At 38.3% G+C, this 26020-nt stretch overlaps 1 protein-coding gene across 2 annotated transcripts in view; it reads left to right on the forward strand.

Moving 5' to 3' along the window:
* Nucleotides 1-25776, forward strand: part of LOC103719153 (rab3 GTPase-activating protein catalytic subunit-like) — a 29980-nt gene extending 4204 nt beyond the window's left edge. Inside the window, exons 3-13 of one of the 2 annotated variants that reach the window (XM_008808261.3) lie at nucleotides 7519-7616; nucleotides 10115-10308; nucleotides 10428-10606; nucleotides 10757-11101; nucleotides 11200-11264; nucleotides 13299-13347; nucleotides 13476-13629; nucleotides 13825-13909; nucleotides 13992-14061; nucleotides 25050-25190; nucleotides 25316-25776. In XM_008808261.3, the coding sequence (XP_008806483.3) occupies nucleotides 7519-7616; nucleotides 10115-10308; nucleotides 10428-10606; nucleotides 10757-11101; nucleotides 11200-11264; nucleotides 13299-13347; nucleotides 13476-13629; nucleotides 13825-13909; nucleotides 13992-14061; nucleotides 25050-25190; nucleotides 25316-25618 (1683 nt within the window). In that variant the 3' untranslated portion in view covers nucleotides 25619-25776. The remainder of the gene's footprint in view (nucleotides 1-7518; nucleotides 7617-10114; nucleotides 10309-10427; nucleotides 10607-10756; nucleotides 11102-11199; nucleotides 11265-13298; nucleotides 13348-13475; nucleotides 13630-13824; nucleotides 13910-13991; nucleotides 14062-25049; nucleotides 25191-25315) is intronic. The other variant, XM_039131843.1, reaches the window with a different exon arrangement.
* The last annotated feature ends 244 nt before the right edge of the window (nucleotides 25777-26020 follow it).

Raw genomic sequence — 26020 nt, forward strand, 5'->3', positions numbered from 1 at the left:
ATTTTGTGAAGATCATGGAATCATTCATGAAGTGACTGCACCCTATTCTCCCCAATCAAATGGAGTAGCAGAAAGGAAGAATAGGACTTTAATGGATATGGTGAACTCCATGCTTATAAGCTCAGGAGTGCCAGAAAATTTGTGGGGGGAAGCTCTTGTTTCAGCCTGTTATATCCTTAATAGGATTCCCTCTAAAAATAATGATCTAACACCATATGAAGTTTGGAAACATAGAAAACCTAATCTTAGCTATTTGAAAGTGTGGGGGTGCTTGGCAAAAGTTAAAATACCTGATTTTAAGAGAAAGAAAATAGGGCCTAAAACAGTGGATGCCATATTCATAGGTTATGCAGCCAATAGTAATGCCAATAGATTTCTAGTGATAAATTCAGAAGAAAGTGATATTAGTAACAACACCATCATAGAAGCCAGAGATGCAACATATTTTGAAGACACCTTTCCACTTAAGACTAGAGTAGATAGTGGTATAGCTAGTAGCTCTAGTAGAATAAGGACAAGTGAAGTAGAAGTAGAAGCAGAACCTAGAAGGAGTAAGAGATCCAGGGTAGAGAAAATATTTGGAGATGACTTCTATACTTTTCTTATAGAGGACTCTCCAACTACCTTTGAGGACGCAATGAAATCCTTGGATTCACCTTTTTGGAGAGAAGCTGTGGACAATGAGATGCAGTCAATTATCCAAAATCATACTTGGGAATTGACCGATCTTCCTCCTGGTTGTAAAACTATAGGGTGCAAATGGATCTTTAAGAAGAAACTTAGGCCTGATGGCTCTGTAGATAAATTTAAGGCTAGATCAGTTGCCAAGGGCTTTACTCAGAGACCTGGGGTAGATTTCTTTGATGTTTATGCACCTGTAGCTAGGATAACTACTATTAGGGTCCTTATAGCATTAGCCTCCATTCATAGATTAGTGATTCATCAGATGGATGTTAAGACAGCTTTTCTAAATGGAGACTTAAATGAAGAAATTTATATGGACCAACCAGAGGGATTTAAAACCCCAGGCCAAGAAAATAAAGTTTGCAGACTAGTCAGATCTCTTTATGGTCTTAAACAAGCACCCAAGCAATGGCACTTGAAATTTGATGAAACCATAATGACATTTGGATTTGAAATCAATAGCACAGACGAATGTGTATATCATAAGAGAGTTGGACACAAATTTGTGATCTTGTGCCTTTATGTAGATGATATACTGATCTTTGGGACAGATCTTCAGATAATTGATGAAGTAAAACAATTTTTAAGTCATAAGTTTGATATGAAAGACTTGGGACAAGCTGACTTAATTTTAAATACCAAAATAATTAGAAGTGCAAAAAGTATTGAGTTATCCCAAAGTCATTATGTTGACAAGATACTTAATAAATTTAATTATTCCGATTGTTAGCCTGTCTCTACTCCATTTGATCCCTCTACTCATCTTAAGAAGAACTTAGGAACTCCTGTCCTTCAAAGCCTATATGCTCAAATCATAGGCTCACTAGGATTCCTAACAAACTACACCAGGCCAGACATAGCATATGCTGTAAATAGACTTAGTAGATATACTATTAATCCAAATAGAGATCACTGGACAGCATTAGAGAGAATTCTTAGGTATCTTAAGGGTACCAAGTCCTATAGTTTGCACTTTAGTGGGTTTTCTGCTGTTCTAGAAGGCTATAGTGATGCCAACTGGATCAGCGATACCTTAGATGTTAAATCCACCACAGGATACGTCTTTCTCCTAGGAGGTGCTGCTGTGTCTTGGAAATCTACCAAACAAACCTTAATATCTAGGAGTACCATGGAGTCTGAACTGATAGCTTTAGACACTACTAGCACTAAGGCTGAGTGGCTCAGAGATCTACTAATAGACCTTCCTGTAGATGAGTCATCTTTACCACCTGTCTCCTTACATTGTGACTGTAAATCTGCAATAGATAAGTGCAACCAAGAAAATGCCAATGTAAAAATGAACAGGCACTTAAAAGTGCGTCATAAATCATTAAGATATAAATTGAAAAATAATGTTGTTGCCTTAAATTTTGTTAAATCAGAAAATAACTTGGCTGATCAGCTTACTAAAGGCTTGTCTAGAACAGTAGTTCTAGAGTCGTCGAGGGGGATGGGGCTTAGCCCATAAAGATAGATCACCACGGTGGGAACCCAACCTTAAAAGGTTCAATGGGTAGAAACAAACCGGAGTGTGACTAAGAGGAGCACTATTTCATGTTTTCCTCATCCCTATGGCGCTAGTGCTCATAAAAGCAAGCGGTAGGATGAGTCCGTTTGTATAACTCTTAATGAGTCCGAGACCCAAGTGGCAGGAGCTTCCTTGCTAGCTTCCTTATTAGGACTCACCTATATGTGCAGTCGTGAGGCCGCGATTATGGGAAATGGGCGATTCCCTAAAAAGCACATGATAGATATCTGCGCATGGCCATAACAGCGCAACCCGCTTAGAACCCAGATCGGGCTATATTATGTGTGCTGTTGATTTAATCTGAGCCATGGACCGAGGTTCAAGGTTAAGACCACCTTGGCTCCACAGATGTAATCAATTGTCACTAAGTGAAGGTTCAAACCGAAAGGTACCTACACCTATTACATAATATAAGATATCCAGCATTTTATTTTGATTTTAAAATTATTTAAGTTTTTTTTTGTGGGGGATTGTTGAAAAAAAAAACCTTAAATGCGCACGCGGCCAAAATCTCGGGCCGCGTGCGCGTTTGAGAAAAAGGTAACGCCCAGCGAGCGTTACGCATTTGAAAACGGACGCGTTTGAAAACGCGTCCGCAAAAGACCAAATTGCCCCTGTAAAAACCCCTATTTAAACCCCTTGATTTCATCTCTTTGAGAGCACGAAAAATTTGAGAAAAATAGTGGAAAAATTCTGAAGAAATTCTTCTTCCTCTTAGCCACTTCCGATTTTTTGTTTTTACATTTTTATTCAGTTTATTTTGTTTTTTTTTTCTTCCGCTCTTTGCTGGATCTGCAAGTCCGATCGGGTTCGCTTTGACTTCTTCCGAGACGTGCCGAAGAAGAAGTTGTAGGGTCGTCGTATCTCCGAGAAGGATTGCCGGGTGACCCGTACGTGGGGGCAAATACTTCTTTGGGACAGCGTCTACGCGCTTCGACCTGCCTTCAATCAGGCTACTTTCTTCTACTTTTATTTTTAACTTAATATTAGTAGATTTGTAGGATTTGAATTTCTATAATATAAATTTATTAAATGCATAGATTTATTTTGTGCTAGAATAGATTTATTTTGTATTAAAATAGAATTATTTGGATGCCGAATAATATGCATGTATATTATTTCCTTTAAGATTTTCCATTAATTGAATTAATAGATTTATTGTTTATTTATATGATATATTGCTAACAACACATACCACAACCATGACTAACTGTCTTTAGCCCGACTATTTGTGGTTGGCTAATGATGGAATCGACTTCCTGACAATCATTCTTGTCACTATTTTCTTATGCATGGGAATTTTCTCCTTTTGTTGTTTTTGTTATGAATTTCTTGATTGTTGGCTAATGATGGAATTGAATTCCTGATAATCATTCTTGCTGCTATTTTCTTATGCATTGCAATTTTCTCTTCTTATTGTTTTTGTTCTGAATTTCTTGTTCTCTTCTCATTTCTTGACCTTTAATCTTAACGGTGGTTTGGGTGATACCAGGGTGAGTCAATTCTTTCCTTCAGTTCTGCCTGTTATGGTATTGTTTGTGTCTTTAGGATCCACAATAGGACACTCGATATACCCAGCATTGCCATGTCATTGCACTTTGAAGCCAGGATGTTATGTGACGGTTATTCAAGCAAGCTGACCCATTGAATAAAGTGCTGCTAAACTATGTCAAAAAGGCTACATATTCATTCTATTAGTTTGCCATGCTACTTCAAAATATAATTACAAGAAGGGCTTTAATACTGTGACAAAGAAGTTAATTGAAGTTGGATGCTATCATGTTGCTGAAGGGATGCTGCCCTCATATTTGGCATATTTAAACTTGTTGGGATCTTTTGTGAAAAGGATAATGGATACAACTGAATATATGGCTATGTATGTGTCTGAATAATTGGCTTCATGTGTTCCTCTGTTTGAACTTTGGTCATGGGGGTAAATGAGCTTCGAATAGTTATGTTAAACAACAACTTTACTTACTGTTCTGATTGGTCTCAACTTCTTAAGATTCCATCCTAGAATTTCATGCAGAAAAGAGGAGAAAATGTGAGTTATGGCTCCCATTACAAAGAAAATGTAGTTCATCTGCAAATGTGAGTTATGACTCCGATTACAAAGAAAATGTAGTTTATCTGCAAGTTAACAAGACCTTACCTTGAAGTCTGGTCTTGAAAGGTTAACAATGGTTGAAGTATGAGTGAGTTCTTGAGAATACGAACATATTTTGATATTTTGAGAGATCAGTAATCTTTGCATCTCAAAAGAAGATTTAGGAACCAAAAGTTGTAAGGTTGGTTGGCACCATCCTCTCTAGGTGAGAGGTCCCAGGTTCAAACATGAGTGATAGTGAATAACCACCATATTGTCAAAAAGAAAAAAAAATATTAGTAGAGATAAGGAAGTTCAAAGACCAAAAATGCTAACATCAACAATTTCATGAAGGAATTTGATGCTGTAAGTCGGAACGTGAAAAGATAATGATGAAATACCGATTTGGAGAAAACAAGTGTACACCATTGTTGTCAGTGACAATACAGGACAGTTTTACTTTGCTCTGAAGTGAGTAATAGTAGATTGGAATGCTGAATACTTTGATAGATTTGAACTACTATGGAAAATGCAAATGCCGATGAATGAAGAATTTGGATATCACGAACAAAAATATTTAGATCAAAAGCTATAAGCATTCAGCATTCAGGAGCTAGAGCATTTGTCTTACTAGTTTGGAGAGACACATTGTTTTATGTCAATGACTCAATTCCCAATGGGATATTTTGCAGGACTTTAGGATGGGGTACCATCCCCAGTGTTGGGACAGGACCACCCTGCCATTATCCTAGCATCTTGATTGGTACGTCTTAGGACATCTCCTATCCTGAGTGTCAGGATAAGGTAACATGGTGGTGCATCCTGTTCCATGGAAAAATTGGAAAAGTCTCGTCTCACAAAATTTAAAACCTTGTTTTACGTATAGGCACTGTTGGAGCATAAGCTATTCAGGCCAACCATTGAAAAGAGAGTTATTAAAATTCTGACATGTGCTTCCTTTCATTGTTTATATAGATTCCACCTTATTGAACTTTTACAAGTGATAGGTTATATAACTTTGGGGACCACATAATATTGTAAAAGTGACCTTGGACATCATATTGTGACATTATATCACTGCAAGCAAGTTAACTACATTTTTGCAAAGAACATAGGTAAGTGGTACAGCGGTTATAGTTCTGATTATCCAAAAGAACTAGTATTACCCCAGGCTCTGTGCAGGAATATTTAAAAAGGGAGGATAAATTAATTTTTGGATCATATTTTAAACTGGAAAGAATGAAAATTTATGCAATGTCTATTTAGTGGGATGCCAGAAAAAGGAAGCTCAACCTACATGATAAAGAAACAGCTAGAAATACAAAATTCATGACGAGAACATCTAAAATAAAGGAGATAGGAGGAAAAATAATTGAAAGAATGAGTTATCCATAAAGCATCTTCAAGGCTTATGTCTGCCTATGCGACTTAAATTCTAAGTGACTAACTCTTCTTCAAAATCTTATTTGAATTAATAATTTCCCTTTCAGTTAATTTGATAGATGCAACAATTTCTATAATAAGCACTAGATAATAAAGACAAGAGGAAAACCATCCATAGAAAGGATACATAGAAAGGGAAAGCAATGTTAAATATGGAAATAGATATGTAAAATTGCTAAGAAAATATAAATGCTAATGTATTTTAACAAAATTAAGCAACATTAATGGCCTTCAACATAGAAGATAAAATAGAATAGAATAGGAATATACATGTCTTTGCATATATAATATCTTAGTTAATCATAAATTCAATGGACTCTTATTACCAAAACTAATATATGGAATTCAAAGATACAACATGTGAAAATGGCACAATCTTTTTCACCATCATGTCATCAGCAAGATGAAAAGAAAATAATACTTCAAAATTCAAGGAGTGGATAGAACTGCTGTCTTATCACTAATTAGTAATGGTTTGAAGATCTCATATATTGGTTTCTCAGGCATTCTTAAATGCAATACAGAAAGAGAAATAGTTGAAGGTTTTAAAAATCTTGCTTCCAGTATTTCACAGCAGCTATCAATAACTTCAAAAAATACTAAGGGTGAGGGAGAAAATAAAAGGATCAGACAAACATATGGATGCTTATATGTATAGAGCCTGCATAATCTAATTTGACATATTTGGATTTTGGAGTACATTTCAATCAAATTGAATCACTTACCTATTCATGTCACTCGTTGAATAGTAGGAAGCACACTCCATGGGAGCATAACAAAATGCTACTCGACGATTAGAATGTCTGCAGCCTCAAATAATGCTTCTGACAACATTGGCCTTATTTGAACAGTTGTGATGAAACGATGGGAACAACCCAAGAGCTGTGCAACCTTGGTCCAGCAAAATTTACTTAACTCCTAGGACAATTCATTCAATAGATGGCACTGTACATTCCGCACCTGCATTAGAACAAACATCACATCTCCCAATCCCATCAAATCAACTCTAGCCTGAGAATAAACATCACAGGCCCAAATCCCACAAGTCCAGCATTGGGAACAACAATGAAGCCACTTAACCTGAATATGGATGTTAATGATCAAAGAATCACTTAACATGAGTAAAGCCAAGACGTTCAGTCCCTTAGGAATAATACGTCAAACAAATGATATGCAGGTACAACATTCTCTACAACAAAAACTATTAGGTATTATATTTTTTTATTCTCAATTCTCCATGGTAGTTACACATATTTCTTAAACAACTTTTTTCCACTTCCCATTCAAACCATGCCCTAAGATCGAAGTATTCTATGAAACAAAACTCTTGGAGACATTCCATTTAATGCCTTAAAGCCTCAACCAAGGAACCAAGTGCCTCAAAGATATTAATCAAATAATTCCCAGGTTATAGATATGATCCAGAAAAACATTTATAAAACATTCTTGTGGAATCTCAGGATGGAGATTGTGATGGGCTTCATCCATGGCCAGAGAGAGAGAGAGAGAGAGAGAGAGAGGGGCAGGTGGTGGTGGTTGGTTGGGGGGGGGTGTGGAAGTGGGGAGGGGAGAGATGGGGATATGGGTATGTGGAGCTGGGTTGATGTAACTTGATTGACAGATCCACAGTGCAACTGATTATGGAGTGCTTCTGCCATTGCAGTTTCATTTTGGTGGATGGATTAGTCATGTTGATTTCTGTCCTTGCATCTCAAGAGCAGTTACCTAGACTTGGAAAGTAATACCTCTTTTAGAATGTTAACATTTGCACTCTCAGGTTTTGGAAAGAGACTTCACCCGAGAGGAAGATGGCTCATCAAGAACATTGACCATTCCTTCAGTTTCTGTAATTAGACAGCTGGCTTCGGCTATTGAGTAAGCTCTTTTTACTGGAAACTTTTCTTCATTTGATCTCAATGACCATTAGAAGATCTAGTATAAAATATGCAACCATAGCTGAATTACTAGATGAAAATGGGAAATGAATGACTTAAGTCTCATACAGACTGATATGAGGAGATCCTTTTTTCCCGCTTCTACACAATTAAGTATCTATATCTTTGGTATAACAATAGATACATGTAAATATATGTAATTGCTTTTTTGCTTCCTGTAGCATGGCATGTTTCTGGACACCTATGTTATGATGAATTAAATTCTCTTTTGTCAGATGATCTAAATTCTACTGCTCTTTTGATATGCTACCTTGCCTTGAAAGTTTTCACAAGTTTTTGCTTCAAAGAAAGTTTTCAGAACTTTCCATTCTCCTGGGTCTGCTACTAGCTTTCTTTATTCTAGTAATTTACACTTTGCATTACATACTATCTATCTGTATGTTTTCATGTCAAATTCAATGTTTTGCTATGTCAGCCTAAGAGAAACTCATAATGAAATGTTTGGTGTCTTTACCCATCTTCACATCCCCCCCCCCCCCTCCCCAAAGAAACAATAGAAGGCCATGCAACATTAGTGTATTCCTCTCTCACAGATACAAACATAAAACTTTGCTAACCTCTGCCTATTGATGATGCACTTTATGAGGAGAGGTGAGGATATGGTGGAGGAGATGATGGTTACTTAGTTGAACGTTGATTAACAGGAGATTACTGGACTGCATGCAGTAGCTCAGCAGTTTATGCTAAACCCTTGGACAACAGTCCCATGCAAGGATACTGTGAAACTTGAGGAAGAGCTAATTTAGGTCCTTTAAGAGTTGGTTTTTCGCTTCATTAATGCAGCAAGCAGCCCAATGCACACGTGATAGGGATTTTCAACCTTCAAAACAGCCATAAAGACAATCCCCCAAAGAAACATGGGAAAAAGTAATAATATGCTGTATATCCATGTCTAAATATGTGTAAACATACATATATACAGTATAAAGCATTTTCTTGCAATATTTTTCTTATAGAATGCATATATACCAATAAGGCAGTGTGAAGCTTTAGAGTAAACCTCAAGAAAAATTATTTTTTAGAAATAAATTGACATAATTTTAAGTATTAAACAGGTTGCCACAAAAAGTTCTCTCTCATTGGAATGATAACAACCTTAGCTCCAACCTTTAACAGGATGGGTGATCAAGAAAGATCGACAAACTCCACCACTTGAGCTGAAAGAGCAATAATATATGTTGTGGCTTCTATTACATTTATTGTGAATTTAGTAAAAGTTTAACAAATTATAATAGATCTCGCAGTGGCTTAATTGTTTATGTTCACATTGGTTTACCTGGAAATGCTACATATTGAAATAGTTCAAAGATCTGATGTGCAAATGAAGTACTTGAAAGAAAGAATCATTGAATTTGTACTATCTGTTGCCTGGATGATCGCCTAGGTTCCTGGACAACCACCAGGCTAGTCTGTTGCCCATAGTTGCCTAGGCTATTTGACAACCATGGATACTTTGGTTGAAAATGGAGGCTGATGTGGTTGTGAACTCTATCTTTAAATAGTGCAAGTAGGAATATAGAGGATTTAAAAGAAAAGGAGAAATTTAGTAGTGGGAATAAGGCTAGTAAGTAACATGAAGTTTGCATTATTTTTTATTTTTCATTACAGTCATTAAGGATGAGAAAGATTTTTACTAGCTAAGAAAGATCATAAAGGGACAAAGTGCGACATCTTGTAAAGAATATTAAGATTAACAAAAGACAAGTAGAATGCTAATAAATTTTTTTGAAAGTGACAGAACCTGGATCTTATAATTAGGATGAGAACTGAAAGAAGGGTTGTAGGAATAGGACGGTTTAGCGATTAGCATAGCCAAGGTTTAGACGATTTAGAAAAGATGAAGCTTGTCAATGATTACAGGGTTTAGGTCTGACGTCCACCTGATATGGGAAGTAAAATATTTGCCTAGTGCTGTGTGAACTTTTCCTTCTTGATAGTTACCAACTGACCTTTATTGTTGATGATGGTTATAATGTTGCATTTTCATGCCATAATTCCCATCCCAAGTACTAATAATGTATAGAGTTTCTTCATGACACAACATCTAGAAACATCTAATTCAAGGTCCGTCATACCGGTACTGGTCGGCGTACCGGTTCCGTACCGGTCCGAAACGGTCCCGTACCGGTCCGAACCGGTCCCGTACCGGTCCGAACCGGTCCCGTACCGGTCCGAACCGGTCCCGTACCGGTCCGAACCGGTCCCGTACCGGTCCGAACCGGTCCCGTATCGGTTCTTCAACAATAAACTACCGATACCGGATTCCACGCTGATCCGGTACTGGTCTCAGGCCGGACCGGTACGGCAGGCCATGATCTAATTTCTTCATGACCTTTTTTCCATCATTTGAATTTCTATTCTTTTGTGAAATTTGTTCTCTTATCCAAGTCTTGATGTTTTATGCTACTTCCCCTGTAGGAGTGGAAAAAATTTTAAGTCTATTAATGATATTTTGACACTTGTGGGAGATCCTTCACCTATCAAAGAGAAGACTGGCTTAAGCTTGTCTGTTGTAATGTCATTAGTTCTTCGTGAAAAGGAAGAGAAATTGAGTTCTGAGTTCTGTGGTGACGAGGAATTCCATTCTTTGATATGCTCTCTGTTTAAGTCAGGTAGGGTCATCACAGGTCACGCTCTGCTTTTTTGTATTGCAATTTTACTACAGCTAAAGTTCTGTAGTGTCGCTTGATGATCCTTCACTTCCATTGTAATATTTGCAAGACATTCGCAGAGGAACACTCGCCCACAAGGAATAATGGATTTTTCTCAGAGATTCTTCCTACAACCACTTTGCTGAAGGATCTTCATGGTGCACCACCAGAAAGTTTTGTTGTTCAACTCTCTCAAATTATTGGGTGCTTTAAATCCCTGCAAAAGATGGCTTTATTTTGGCGGCGTGTCATTGTCGAAGTAAGCAGATGGCTTTTGTCATCTCATTGTTGGGAAAAGTGATATGATATCTATAACATTTTTCTCTGGTTTTTGCCCTTAAGAATGATTATAATCTTTTAAGAAACTTTTGTATTCCATTGGCCGTAACTATCTTCTTTATTCTCACAGCTGAGGAAATTATGGTCAAAAGGACAATCGATACCTCGAATGCCATTAGATGCATATCCTGACTTGAATTCCTGTCTCCTGCATCAGAAGTTACAAGTTATTAATTGTTGTATTGCCAGGAAACAGCACCGAACTATTGCCAAAGAGTCATTGGATTCTGTACTGAAAGAAGCCAGTCTGGACAGTGTACATTTATCCAATCATCCAGGGAAACTGTCTCCAAATCACAATATTTATGTTAGAACCAGCATGGGAGAGTATGTTCTTAGACTTGGTGCTATTCATCCATGTCAAAATTTAACTATGTTGGAAACTGATGAACCCATATACTCCCCAGTTACTCAGGTACTAACTTCTGAGGATTTATTCTCTGGAAATTTACAAGATGTTGATTTGAAATTTTCCAAATGACATTTGATCTATGTACCGCCACTCATATGCAGGAGGGTCCTGTACTAACAGAGGAACTTATCAAAGAAATAGAGGAGTTTGTGATGCATACTGGGAGGTCTGTATGTTTGACTCCAGTTACCTACTAAAGACCACCATATCATTATATTTCCCTACTTTGAAACAACAATTTTGATGCCCTTTCTAGATCCATGTTAAATCAAACATTAGACTTTTGCTGAATACGGAGCAGTGTGGTAATTTAATGCCCGTCACACTTTGCACATAGAAATTTTTATTTTTGTGTTTTTTTATTAGTAAGATTTTCATTTTATGATCTGGAAAATCCTTCCATCTAATAATGTTATAATATATGTGATGATTAGGCATTTTGGATACAAAGGTTGAAAAAATATGAGTGTATACTAGTAGTCCATGAGAGTAGGTATCTGGTCAATTAGAGCTAAATGTTTATTTATCCTTTCTAGGGCATGCTTATTCATGTTTTCATTGATTTGGAGAAAAGATAAAGAATGGTTAATTCTGGGTAGGTGAGGCGACAAACATATTGCTCTTCTGCAATAAACTAGCTGTGAACAAAACTTAATTGGATTTCTCAAAATGGGCCTGAAAAGATGGCAAATATGCTGAGGAGGCGGCAAAAGGCTAGGAGGAAGCATGTGGACCTCCTTATCTAGTTGGTTTTATGATTTGGGGTCACTAGTGAATGATGGTAATTGGTATCAATAGTTGCATGGTAGCATTTTGACTATTGAAGAAACCTCTTCTAGTACCAACAGTAAACTCCTAGCTGCCACTTATGAGGCTTCCTATCAATTTATCAAGCGAGAGAGTGTTTTGCGAACTTTTAGTATTGCTTAGGAGATGGAATATTTCTTAGGGTAAGTGAAGAAGATTTTACACTTGCCTACTCTGGAAAGCGGTAAGGTCATATTATTCATGCGCACAAACAGAGGTATAAACTCTTGCGAGTTGCGACCAAGTAACACCAACAGTCTTCTGATAAGTCATGGAATACAATATGATTCATGTAAATACACACATGAGATTATATTTGTTTATGAATATATCTATCCATCATTTCTATATGTATATCCCATCATGTTTATGTGTCATTGCAGTCCTACCAACTGAAATTCATTAGTACAGTATTCACATCTATTTGAAAGTTTCAGAGGTTTCTCTTATATGCATTGTGAGTGATTGCAAAGTTAGCCTTCTTTGATAAAGATAAGTACTTTAAATTAATTTTCTGCTGAATCCGAGTCCAACTGCATTTGTGAGTCCTGAGATATGTTGAGATAGATGTCTGGTTAAATTAGAGGCAACAGGGAGGGGATTGAGGGATATTAGAGGAGCCATATAAGTTGAGCCTATTTATGAGAAAGTGATGGAGAATGGGGTAAGTAATTGTGGAAAAATTTAATGTATATCACACTTATTCTACAAAAGATGACATTTTTACAAATAAATCGTGAGCGTTACACCCACTAGAAAGTGGTTTTAATTTTGTAAAGATTTTATTCTTTTGTTAAGTCCATAAAACAAATATTGATGTCTTAAAGACCCTAATTAGTTTTGTTCGGACCCCATTTGGAGGGGTAAAGACCAAGATTGAAAGATGATGAACCATCTAGAAATCTAGTTCTTCCACCACATAAAATTGACTATCTCATGGGAATTTGATTTTATCCTAAGAATTAATTATGAACTTTCTTTTTCTCAAGAACAACTTTATACTAATTATCTAGTGGATAAGTGTAATTAGATAAACTATAATTTGGAAATACATAAAAATTAGAAATAAGTAATCACTTTAAAGAAGCTTTCTACTGAGTCTGTAAAGTATATCTTATCTTGTGGCCACTTGATATGACATTTCTCTAGATGTATCTATACAAAACTATGAACTCCATCAATGTTACATATAAGACAAACAGATACATGGCGAGCAATAATATGATGAGCATGGTGGATTACACTTGGACATGAAATGTGAAATAGCAGGACTGTAAACAAATGATACAACACAATTCTCTTTACCATTGTTACTTGTTGATGCTAAATCCACATCTTGCTTACATCCATTAGTGCAATTAATTTTAATGGTCTATTGTACTTCTATGCTCAGTGTTGGTGCTGGGTGTTCTCAACTCCTCTCCGACATGCAAGCTTTCAAGGCAAGTCCACAATCATTTTCAGCAATACATTAACATTCTGTAGTTTGTTTTTCTTTCTGGGTTGAGTATGTCAAAGTGCAGAGATGTGCATACATATTGGATAACTCTAAATATATATCATCTATCAGGCTGCAAATCCTGGGTGTATTCTGGAAGACTTTATAAGATGGCACTCTCCACCAGACTGGATGGAAATGGTGTCAGATGATCAGGCTAATGATTCAGTTGATGGAGAAGGCTCATCTAGACAAGGCCGGCTAAGTGAAAGAATGCAAAAAGAAGGTGTCTTTTTCCTTTCAACAATAAATTTATCACATAAATGATTATTATTAATGATTTTATTTCATGAGAATTGTATATTGTCATCTAATTGAAGAAAAGAGATCTTGTGAAATCTAAGAATAAACTGTGTTCATGCATATCTAGGTTATTTATTGACTATGTAAGTTATGACAAAAATGCTGTAGCCATTTATAGGTAATTTGTGGCGTGAACTATGGGAAACTGCCAAAGCATTGCCTGCTGTCAAACAAACACCACTCTTCGATGAGGATTTGGCGGTGTAAGTACAGAGACTTGTTTATGGGATTATATTTACTTGAATATTGTTCGAGAGATAATGTCTAAGCCATTTGATTTTGAAGTGAAAGCATCTTAACCACCTTGGAGGACATCCCACCATCTGAGCTCTATGAGCAGCTCTACATCTCTGTGGTAAGTCCTATATATTTAGTTTTGGTTTATTTATTGTGTTTTCTCACTCCAATTGTACTTCATATTTCTTTTAGCTCCACTTCCTAATCAGGATTTCTATCTTTGAATAATTATCAGATTTCTAAATAAATAACAGTATACAGTGTTAGATTACATGTAGTTATTTTGGTGTGAATTTTGCAGGCTAAAGCTAGTTCTTGTAATCCTTCCTACTTTCTGTGAGAACTCTATCTGTTCTCTCCTTCCAATTTGTGAATTAATCGCATGTGCTCGATGTTAGAGTCCCACTTATATGCCATGAAAATTTCGAAATAATTTTCAGATTGCAGCGGAAAAACATATGCGGGATCCGTTCATCGCATGAACGTGTTTTAAAACCTTTCGTTTGTAGATAGATTAGAATTAAATTATTTTAAACCATTTTAAAATCATTAAGAAGATTAGATCTTCACCTTGTGCGGGTAGATGGTCTCCGCATCTGATTCACGTGGTATTTGATGAAGGTTCAGTGGAAGCCGCACACGCGTCCGGCCTCTACAGGTATCCACACAAAGTACTGACTCGATCGAAGCCTTTGGATCTCATCGGGGTGCTAGCTCCCTTGCAGAGATGGCTATGGATGGCTGAAGTCCTCTCCTTTGAATCAACTTTTGATTGGCTTGAGAGGAGGAAGAAGAAGGAAATGCTAAGGAAGAAGAAACAAAGGCTCTTCGCAGCCTTTTACTTTCCCTTGCGCTAGAACCAAAAGAAGAAGAGAAAGGAGATGACGCCACCTTTATTTTCTTCCCTTGCTCTTGTGGCTGAATGGAGGAATGGGAGATGGTTCCTTGCTGCCAAAAATTCCAAGAAAAACCATGAAAAAATTCGTAGCCCCTTTGAACCCCTCTTTTATGGTGTGTGGATAGAGATGAGCTCCTAAATTTTAGGAGCTCATCTTTATCCCTTTGTGAATTCAAATTAGGAGGGGGGTGGCCCCTCCTTTTTCCTTCACGCCACCAACCAAGGGAGGGGTGTAGGCCCCTCCCTCTTCTCCCATTTGGTTAGCCCCACTTAATCAAATTAAGTGGGGATTGGGTCAGGACTAGTTCTAGGTCCAATCCTATTCAAAATAGGACTAAGTGTACCTAATTTAATTCCTCCAAATCCTAATCCAATTAGAATTTAATTGAACCATGACTCAATGAAACTCTTCAATCCTAATCTAATTAGGAGTCATTTAATTAATTAGATTAAAATTAAAATTAATTAGGACTTAAGAAAATCCTAATCTAATTAGGACTTGTCTAAATTTCAGCCCTAAGATAATTAGGACTTTAGAAATCCTATTTCAAGTAGGACTCTAATTTAATTTGAAATCCTAATCCAATTAGGACTCCATAAATCCCACTCCAAGTAGGACTCATGATCAAGTCCAATTAATTAAATCCAATTAATTAAATTAAATTGCAATCCGATTGCAATTATTCCTTCTTCTAACCACTAACTCTTAGCGGGTTAACCATTTATCAATCTAATTGATCATATGTGATTCTTAATCACAATTCAACCATCGGATCGGTCAATACTTCTAATGTGTGTGACCCCATAGGTTCCATTCTGACTGGTAGTGAGATATATTGTGATCTCTATCACAATATCATTGAAAACTTCTTTCAATGGGTTGAAACAATTCCAAATCAACTCACCAAAGATTATCGACCATCGAGATGATCCCTGTGAGTCTCACCATCCACCAGTGACACCTAGCAGTATGTAGTGGCTACCCAGCAGAATAGAATGATGAACCTCTAGGTGCAGTTATCGTATGATACAGTCCTTCTATCGTGGATCCTTACAGATCGGAGGTCATGGATAACTCGTCAAACCCCGTCGTCTGTCATATGTCTAGATTTATTCGACTTGAGTTCGATAGTGAAACTCTTTCTCCACTTTATATTACTGCCCTGGCCAAGGTCTTAGAACTCAGTCTAATAAATCACATAGGATCACTCCTCTTCTATCAAGGTCGATAGATTCCATGTAAGTGCATACCCTACTTCTACAGTGAACTTACTGCAGCCAATCTACACTACAAGGACCCATATGGCTAGAGACCATGTATACGTGTAGTCAAACTACAATAACCTCACTGTGAGTAGCCGAAGCACCGTAGGTCAAAGGACCAGTCATACTACTGCAACATCAAGTAAGTCACTGTCGAGTGGATAGACATCCAAGTGACTTCTTGTCTTGGTCACGCTCAGTACCCTTGTTCTCTAATAAGCACCTGCACTATCACTTCAGTGTCCCTACACTGTGGACTTGAGTCTCGTCCATCCAGAAGGAAAGTGATCTGTGCACTGATCGGATCGATCACCGTCCTCGTGATGATCCATTGATCAGGAGCATTTAGAAATTAATCACCAATGATACATGGCTCAAATTCTCAACTCTTGAGAATTTGTATCATCTTATTAATTCCTTGGACGATTCATAGACACATAAATAATATGAATGAAAAGATGCCCATTTATTATTCAATAATAATAAAGTCAAGTACAAATTTATGTCCCAGAATTAATAATGTGTCCGCCATATTGGCTTCTAGGGCATACATCTAACAATATTCCACTTGCACTAAAGCCAATCAGACATATATCTAAGTCCCATCTTCTCAAGGTGGGCTTCAGTCTTCTGCTGATTTAACTGCTTAGTGAGCGGGTCCGCCACGTTATCCGCGGAGTCTACTCTCTGCACCTCGACATATTTCTTTTCGAGGTAGTCGTGTATGAGGTGAAAGCGCCGCTCTATGTGCTTGGACTTCTGATGAGACCTAGGCTCCTTAGCAAGAGCTATGGCGCCATTATTATCGCAGTAGAGTGTGATGGCATCTGATGGCATTACATCTAGCTCTGCAATGAATTTCTTGAACCAGAGGCTTCCTTTGCAGCTTCAGAGGCGGCGATATACTCAGCTTTCATAGTAGAATCAGCAATGATCGGTTGTTTGAAACTCTTTCAATTTACCGTACCACCATTGCACAAGAACACATATCCAGATGTAGACTTTCTATCATCAATATCAGTCATAAAATCTGAATCTGTGTATCCTTCTACCTTTAACTCTGATGATCCTCCAAAAATCAAGAACAAATCTTTAGTTCTTCTTAAGTACTTAAGAATATTCTTCACAGCTGTCCAGTGCTCTTCGCCTGGATTCGACTGATATCTGCTAGTGACATTCATAGCAAGGGCTATATCAGGTCGTGTACACAGCATGGCATACATGAGGCTCCCTATTGCAGAAGCATAAGGGATCCTGCTCATGTGTTGAATATCTTCGGATGTGTTGGGGCACATTTTCTTGGAGAGATGAATCCCATGCCTAAGGGGTAATAAACCCCTTTTGGAGTTTTTCATACTGAACCTTTCAGTACCTCCTCTATGTACATCTTCTGTGATAGGCCAAGCAACCTTTTAGATCTATCTCTATAGACCTTAATCCCCAAAATGTAGGATGCTTCCCCAAGGTCTTTCATGGAGAACTCTTTTGACAACCAGACCTTGACCGAGGTTAGCATGGGAATATCATTCCCTATCAGGAGGATGTCATCCACGTACAGTACGAGGAACACGACAGCACTCCCACTAACCTTCTTGTAAACACACGGTTCCTCTTCATTCTTGATGAAATCAAACGATTTGATCGCATCATTGAAATGAGTGTTCCAACTTCGAGATGCTTGCTTTAGTCCAGAGATGGACCTTTGCAGCTTGCAGACCTTGTGATCTCCATCACTGGAAGTGAAACCCAAAGGCTGCTCCATATAGATATCTTCATCAAGATATCCATTCAGGAAAGTAGTTTTCACATCCATCTGCCATATTTCATAATCATGAAATGCTGCAATGGCAAGCAATGTTCGAATGGATTTCAGCATGGCTATAGGTGAAAAGGTCTCCTCATAGTCAATGCCTTCGCGCTGACTATACCCTTTCGCCACTAGCTTTGCCTTATAGGTCTCTACTTTTCCATCCGAACCTATTTTTCTTTTGTAGATTCATTTACATCCAATAGGTACTATACCTTCTGGTGGATCTACTAAGGTCCAGACTTGGTTGGAATACATGTAGTCTATCTTTGACTTCATGACTTCCAACCATTTCTCGGAATCGATATCTGATATCGCCTCGTTGTAGGTATTGGGATCCTGTATATGTTCCCTATCTCACATGAGGAACATTTTCTCGGTGTCCTCTACTAGTATACCTAAGTATCTATCGGGAGGATGGAAGACCCTACTAGATCTACGAGGTGGAGGAGGTACTACGTGTACTGGCTCTATGTGAATAGGTTCTATAGGATCCATTACTCGTTGCTTTTCAGAGACTCTCTTCAAGCTCAATTTTCCTCCCACTGCCTCTATCAAGGATAAACTGTTTTTCCAGGAAGACGGCATGTCGGCTCACAAACACATTGTGATCCTCTGAGACGTAAAAATTGTATCCTAATGACTCTTAAGGATATCCAATAAAACGAGCACTTATGGTCCTAGGCTCTAACTTGTCCGCCTGTTGTCGCTTGACGTGGGTCGGACATCCCCAAATCTTGAGATGACCAAAACTCGGCTTCTTACCATGCCATATCTCATACGGTGTGGTAGGAACGGATTTAGAGGGAACTCTATTCAATAAGTAAATTGCGGATAATAAGGCATCTCCCCAAAGAAACATAGGTAGATCAGTGAAGCTCGTCATGGATCGGACCATATCCAATAGAGTCTGATTCCTCCTTTCTGACACCCCGTTGAGTTGAGGTGTACCCGAAGGCGTCCATTGTGAGACTATGCCATTCTCCTTGAGATAGTCCCGAAATTCTCCACTAAGGTATTCTCCTTCTCGATATAATCGAAGAACCTTAAGGGTTTTTCCAGTCTGTTTTTCTACTTCATTTCTGAATTCTTTGAACTTTTCAAAAGACTCAGATTTGTATCTCATAAGATACACATACCCATATCGTGAATAGTCATCGGTAAAGGTAATGAAGTACGAATAACGACCCCTGGCTGACACATCAAATGGGCCACACACATCAGTATGTACCAGGGTAAGTATTTCAGTGGTCCTCTCCCCATGTCCTACAAAGGGTAATCTAGCCATTTTTTCTTGAAGATAGGACTCACAAACTGGATATGACTCGGAAGTCAATGGGCCGAGAAGCCTATCTTTCTCCATTTTGTTCATTCTGTCCTCTCCAATATGGCTAAGCCTGAGGTGCCACAAATATTTCTGGTTTATCTCATCTCTGGATCTTTTAGATCCTATGGCACTCACTATTTGCTCAGACACATTCACTGACACATCAACATGCAAGTGATAGAGACTGTCAATCATGAAACGACATGCAACTAATTTATTTCTGAAATAAATAGAACAGCAATCTTTGTCAAAGGTCAAAACATGACCATCCTATGCTAAACATGAAACAGAAATCAAATTTCTGCTAGCAGCAGGGACATAATAACAGTCTCTAAGCAATAAACTAAATTCAGACGGTAATCGCAGAGGATAGGTGCCCACAGCTACAGCAGCAACTCTTGCCCCGTTGCCAACCCGAAGGGTTACTGCACCTTCCGCCAGCCTCCTACTTTCCTTTAGACCCTGCATAGTAGTGCACAAATGAGCACTAGAACCAGAATCCAAAACCCAACTAGAAGTAGAAGAAACCGTAAGGTTAGTTTCAATTACGAGCAAGTCTAACATACCTTTAGAATGTGTGTCTGCCTTTTTGTTCTTTAGGCTCTCGAGGTATGAAGGGCAGTTCCTTTTCCAATGGCCATCGACGTTGCAGTGGAAATATTTTCTCTTGTCATTAGCCTTTTTCTTGTGAACTTCCTTCTTAGGCTTCTTATCTTTCTTCTGCTTCTTTACAGGCTTCTTTTTCTTCCAAGTAGACTTTCTCTTGGAACCAGAAGTCAGCTCAGCAGCTAGAACAGAGCCTCTTGAACCTTTCAAGGCTCCCTCAGCAGTTACCAACATGTTCAACAATTCGGTCTTAGTGCATTCAATTTTATTCATATGGTAGTTTACTATAAACTAACCAAATGAATCAGGAAGGGATTGCAGGATCAGATCTATCTGCAGTTCCTTATGCATGGACATACCGAGCTTCTCAAGCTCCTCGAGGTCCTTGATCATAGTCAAACAGTGATCGTGGACAGACTGCCCCTCGCGCATCTTTGCCTTGAAGAGTCTCTTGGACACTTCAAAACGTGCAGTGCGGCTCTGCTCACCATACAACTCTTGCAGGTGAGCCAGTATTTTCCTAGCAGTCTTTATGTTCTCATGCTGGCATTGAAGTTCATTAGTCATGGATGCCATGATGTAGCACTTGACCCTAATGTCGTCGTCTGTCCACTTTTGATGCGTCTCACGCTGATCATCAGTAGGACGTGCTGGTAACCTAGGGATATCTTTCTCGAGCACATACCCTAGTTTCTCACAACTCAGAACAATTTTCAGGTTTCTAAGCCAGTCTTTATAGTTGGTTCCGGTCAGTCGGTTGGTCTCAAGAATACGGGTCAAAGGGTTTGAAGCTGACATTGTGATATGTAGAGAGTAAAGATTCTAGTTAGACTTTGTACTTGAACTCTATTTGTTTTAGGGTCTTTTAAAACAAATATGCTCCCACTATTTTCTCGAATCCCTCATACTCCCCTGATGGAGAAACGAAAATCCTGCGCGACTAGGATTTCTAGTGGGTACTGCGGTCTCGCCGATTTACATGCCGCCTCACCTAACAGTTATTGGTGACATATAAATGGATGAGTGTACAACTCTTGTACAATGCTTCTGAAGCAAATTGCAGTGGTACTTGGTCTCTAAGTCATGAAGACCTCACCTAACAGTTATTGGCCCCATTATATGTTAAGTCAGACCCACCGTATAACCGCAGAAATAAAGTCGTCATTGGGTCCTCACCTAACAGTTATTGGTGCCCAACCCCACCTTTACCCCACAACATCTCATGTCTAATAGAGAGGTCCAGTCCCCCGATGCAACTTGCCCACTGTGTCCAGCCGAGACAAATCAACACCGAAAAGACCTTAGCAGCTCTACTACGGTGGAAGACCTATGGACTTAATATTGCATAATCAAGTCTTAGTGTTTGCAACTTGAGTTCTTCATAAGAGGTAATCGAACAATTGGCCAGGTAAGCAGGTGGAAGGCTCCCCTTACTCAGAGAGTAAGGTCCTAATTATTAACCACCTTTTAGGCTTGCCTAGACACCAATTAGATCAATTAATCAAATATGATTAACTCATGTTGGTTCGCCCTCGACTGATTAGGGAGGTTTCGATTTAGGTCTCACTCGATCGCGTATTCACATCTCATACAAATATATATCTACCCGCATAAACATAAGCATTAAACATCCAGGCATTTATCAAAAATAAAATTAATGGTGATGATCATGGATCCAGGATGGGGTCATTTTACAAGCACCTGCATGTCAATTAGTTTGATCGTCTTCAACTCTTGACTCGATCTTGATCCCTTAGGTCCAATTGTGATCAACTCCTTGATCTATCTTCAATCAACCCTTGATCTCGATCCGCGCATGTTGCGCTTGTTGATGTACATATCGATCAACCATCGACGTGCAACACACATCACAGATTACATCCCAGATTGCTTTAAAAATTAAAATAAAAATAAAGAATAAATTACAACCCTTTTCATGAGACACGCAGGTCTCTAATACATGAATTTAAGATGCACGCAGGCATCTGAAAATTAAAATTACATGCATCACAGAACACCGCAGAACATTTCAGCACATTCAAAGGGTCCATCCATGATCATCACCATACGCATCACATGCATAAAAATTATTTTCAGATCTGATATTTAACTGATTATTTCATCTCATGACTTGCTGATCATGCTAGATTTGACTCTAAACATTTGTAATCACATTATCAAAGCATTAGAATCATTAATCTAAACATCTAAAAATTAGTATGCAAAAAAAATCAGCAAGCTGAAAATTCTGCATACATAAATTTCAGCAAGCATAATCCCTTAAATTTCAGATCTAAAATGCCTTGTACCACTGTTAGAGTCCCACTTATATGCCATGAAAATTTCGAAATAATTTTCAGATTGCAGCGGAAAAACATATGCGGGATCCGTTCATCGCATGAACGTGTTTTAAAACCTTTCGTTTGTAGATAGATTAGAATTAAATTATTTTAAACCATTTTAAAATCATTAAGAAGATCAGATCTTCACCTTGTGCGGGTAGATGGTCTCCGCAAATCTGATTCACGTGGTATTTGATGAAGGTTCAGTGGAAGCCGCACACGCGTCCGGCCTCTACAGGTATCCACACGAAGTACTGACTCGATCGAAGCCTTTGGATCTCACCGGGGTGCTAGCTCCCTTGCAGAGATGGCTATGGATGGCTGAAGTCCTCTCCTTTGAATCAACTTTTGATTGGCTTGAGAGGAGGAAGAAGAAGGAAATGCCAAGGAAGAAGAAACAAAGGCTCTTCGCAGCCTTTTACTTTCCCTTGCGCTAGAACCAAAAGAAGAAGAGAAAGGAGATGACGCCACCTTTATTTTCTTCCCTTGCTCTTGTGGCTGAATGGAGGAATGGGAGATGGTTCCTTGCTGCCAAAAATTCCAAGAAAAACCATGAAAAAATTCGTAGCCCCTTTGAACCCCTCTTTTATGGTGTGTGGATAGAGATGAGCTCCTAAATTTTAGGAGCTCATCTTTATCCCTTTGTGAATTCAAATTAGGAGGGGGGTGGCCCCTCCTTTTTCCTTCACGCCACCAGCCAAGGGAGGGGTGTAGGCTCCTCCCTCTTCTCCCATTTGGTTAGCCCCACTTAATCAAATTAAGTGGGGATTGGGTTAGGACTAGTTCTAGGTCCAATCCTATTCAAAATAGGACTAAGTGTACCCAATTTAATTCCTCCAAATCCTAATCCAATTAGAATTTAATTGAATCATGACTCAATGGAACTCTTCAATCCTAATCCAATTAGGAGTCATTTAATTAATTAGATTAAAATTAAAATTAATTAGGACTTAAGAAAATCCTAATCTAATTAGGACTTGTCTAAATTTCAGCCCTAAGATAATTAGGACTTTAGAAATTCTATTCCAAGTAGGACTCTAATTTAATTTGAAATCCTAATCCAATTAGGACTCCATGAATCCCACTCCAAGTAGGACTCATGATCAAGTCCAATTAAAAAAATCCAATTAATTAAATTAAATTGCAATCCGATTGCAATTATTCCTTCTTCTAACCATTAACTCTTAGCGGGTTAACCATTTATCAATCTAATTGATCATATGTGATTCTTAATCACAATTCAACTATCGGATCGGTCAATACTTCTAATGTGTGTGACCCCATAGGTTCTATTCTGACTGGTAGTGAGATATATTGTGATCTCTATCACAATATCATTGAAAACTCCTTTCAATGGGTTGAAACAATTCCAACTCAACTCACCAGAGATTATCGACCATCGAGATGTTCCCTGTGAGTCTCACCATCGACCAGTGACACCTAGCAGTATATAGTGGCTACCCAGCAGCATAGAATGATGAACCTCTAGGTGCAGTTATCGTATGATACAGTCCTTCTATCGTGGATCCTTACAGACCGAAGGTCATGGATGACTCGTCAAACCCCGTCGTCTGTCATATGTCTAGATTTATTCGACTTGAGTTCGATAGTGGAAAACTCTTTCTCCACTTTATATTACTGCCCTAGCCAAGGTCTTAGAACTCAGTCTAATAAATCACATAGGATCACTCCTCTTCTATCAAGGTCGATAGATTCCATGTAAGTGCATACCCTACTCCTACAGTGAACTTACTGCAGCCAATCTACACTACAAGGACCCATATGGTTAGAGACCATGTATACGTGTAGTCAAACTACAATAACCTCACTGTGAGTAGCCGAAGCACCGTAGGTCAAAGGACCAGTCATACTGCTGCAACATCAAGTAAGTCACTGTCGAGTGGATAGACATCCAAGTGACTTCTTGTCTTGGTCACGCTCAGTACCCTTGTTCTCTAATAAGCACCTGCACCATCACTTCAGTGTCCCTACACTGTGGACTCGAGTCTCGTCCATCCAGAAGAAAAGTGATCTGTGCACTGATCGGATCGATCACCGTCCTCGTGATGATCCATTGATCAGGAGCATTTAGAAATTAATCACCAATGATACATGGCTCAAATTCTCAACTCTTGAGAATTTGTATCATCATCTTATTAATTCCTTGGACGATTCATAGACACATAAATAATATGAATGAAAAGATGTCCATTGATTATTCAATAATAATAAAGTCAAGTACAAATTTATGTCCTAAAATTAATAATGTGTCCACCAGATTGGCTTCTAGGGCATACATCTAACACTCGATGATCCTGTGCTTGGTTAACATGAGTTTCCACTTTCTAGTGCCATTGGTTTTGGACAGGATGGGTGAAAAAGATGATAATACATCAAAACTACTATAAACATATCACTAGGGTCAGTAATAGTCTTCCTGGGGTCAGCTAACATCAAAATTGTGCATTATGTCTTAACCTGATCTGATACCCAGGTAGCATTGACCTTTTCATGCACAAATAGTGATGCACCTGGAAAAAGGAATCATTAGAGGTTTAAGATACACTGTGCTTGAATGTTGAATGCACTTTTAATACCTGAAGGCTCAGGAAGCAGAAAATAGAAGAATAGAAGTTCTTGATTGTAATTTTGGCTTGCCCGTTCCAATGACCATATGCCGTCATTTAGGAGATGATGTGATTCATGATTTTTCATAATAAACAAGATTTCTGTTCTGATTCTAACATTTGTCCTCCTCCAGATCTAGTTAGCCATCCAGCTAGAAATTTATGTTTTCTTTTTGGTAAAAGCTAGAAATTTATGTTAAATGGAACTGACAGTATCCTTGTTTGACAATATTCAGCTTTGCACTGGCTTTCTAATAGCAGAAGCAGCACTTCCCATGGATCATAACCTGTCGAAACTATTTTATGAGTGCAAAGACTATGTTATTGCAACCTTCCAAAGCGGCATGTTAAATGAGAAGTTAGATGATCTCTGTAAGGTATAGTGGATTTTTAACTGACAACTTATTTTATTCGCTGGTGTTGATGTGGTTCTGTTGGTTGTTCATGTTAACAGCTCTTGTTTTGCTTTCAAATAACCTATTATTTTGAATGCTTCTTTTAGGTGTATGAAACCATAGAGGCAATATTGATCCATCCAGAAGAAGCCATCATGGTCATGGAGCGGCCAGATGAAACAACACCAGCGGAACCAAAAAGCCGTTTAAAGAAATTTGGCCTGGATTTTGTTGGTAAAGACAGACAACCATTATGGAAGAGAAGCTCAAGGGATGAGATAGAGGAAAAACAAAAGCATGTGTTGTCTCAACTATTCGACAAAAAGGCATATCTGTTTCCTAGAAAGAATCCAAAATTCAAGGCAACTCCATCTACCTCTGCCCCTTCAGACGACTGGACAATTGTGTAAAGATTATATTTTTCACATACTTTCTTTGTAGTTCATAGACCATAAGAGGGTATCTTGTAAATAACATGCGAATGCTTTGATTTAATTTATTGATCCAATCAATGAAAGGAAAGGAAAGGAAAGGAAAATGAAGAGATCAGCAAAGCCCATTTCTGTCATTGCGCTCTTTCTCAGCAGAGCCAGGTATTTATTGTGTAAGCATTGCAACCGGTTAATTTGGCAATCTTACCAAGCTGTTGTCTTGTGGTACCACTAGTGCATCTTTTGACACTGGTTTCTGCAAGTTGTGAGATTCTTTCAGACCAATTTTGGCTACATGGACACAGTAGTTAGTGCGCATATATTTTCATCAGGCTTGGGAAGCTACCTGATGCTGCCTTAGCCATCAGTCTTCGCCACTGC

Source organism: Phoenix dactylifera, chromosome 11, assembly GCF_009389715.1.
Source record: "Phoenix dactylifera cultivar Barhee BC4 chromosome 11, palm_55x_up_171113_PBpolish2nd_filt_p, whole genome shotgun sequence".
Lineage (NCBI taxonomy): Eukaryota > Viridiplantae > Streptophyta > Magnoliopsida > Arecales > Arecaceae > Phoenix > Phoenix dactylifera.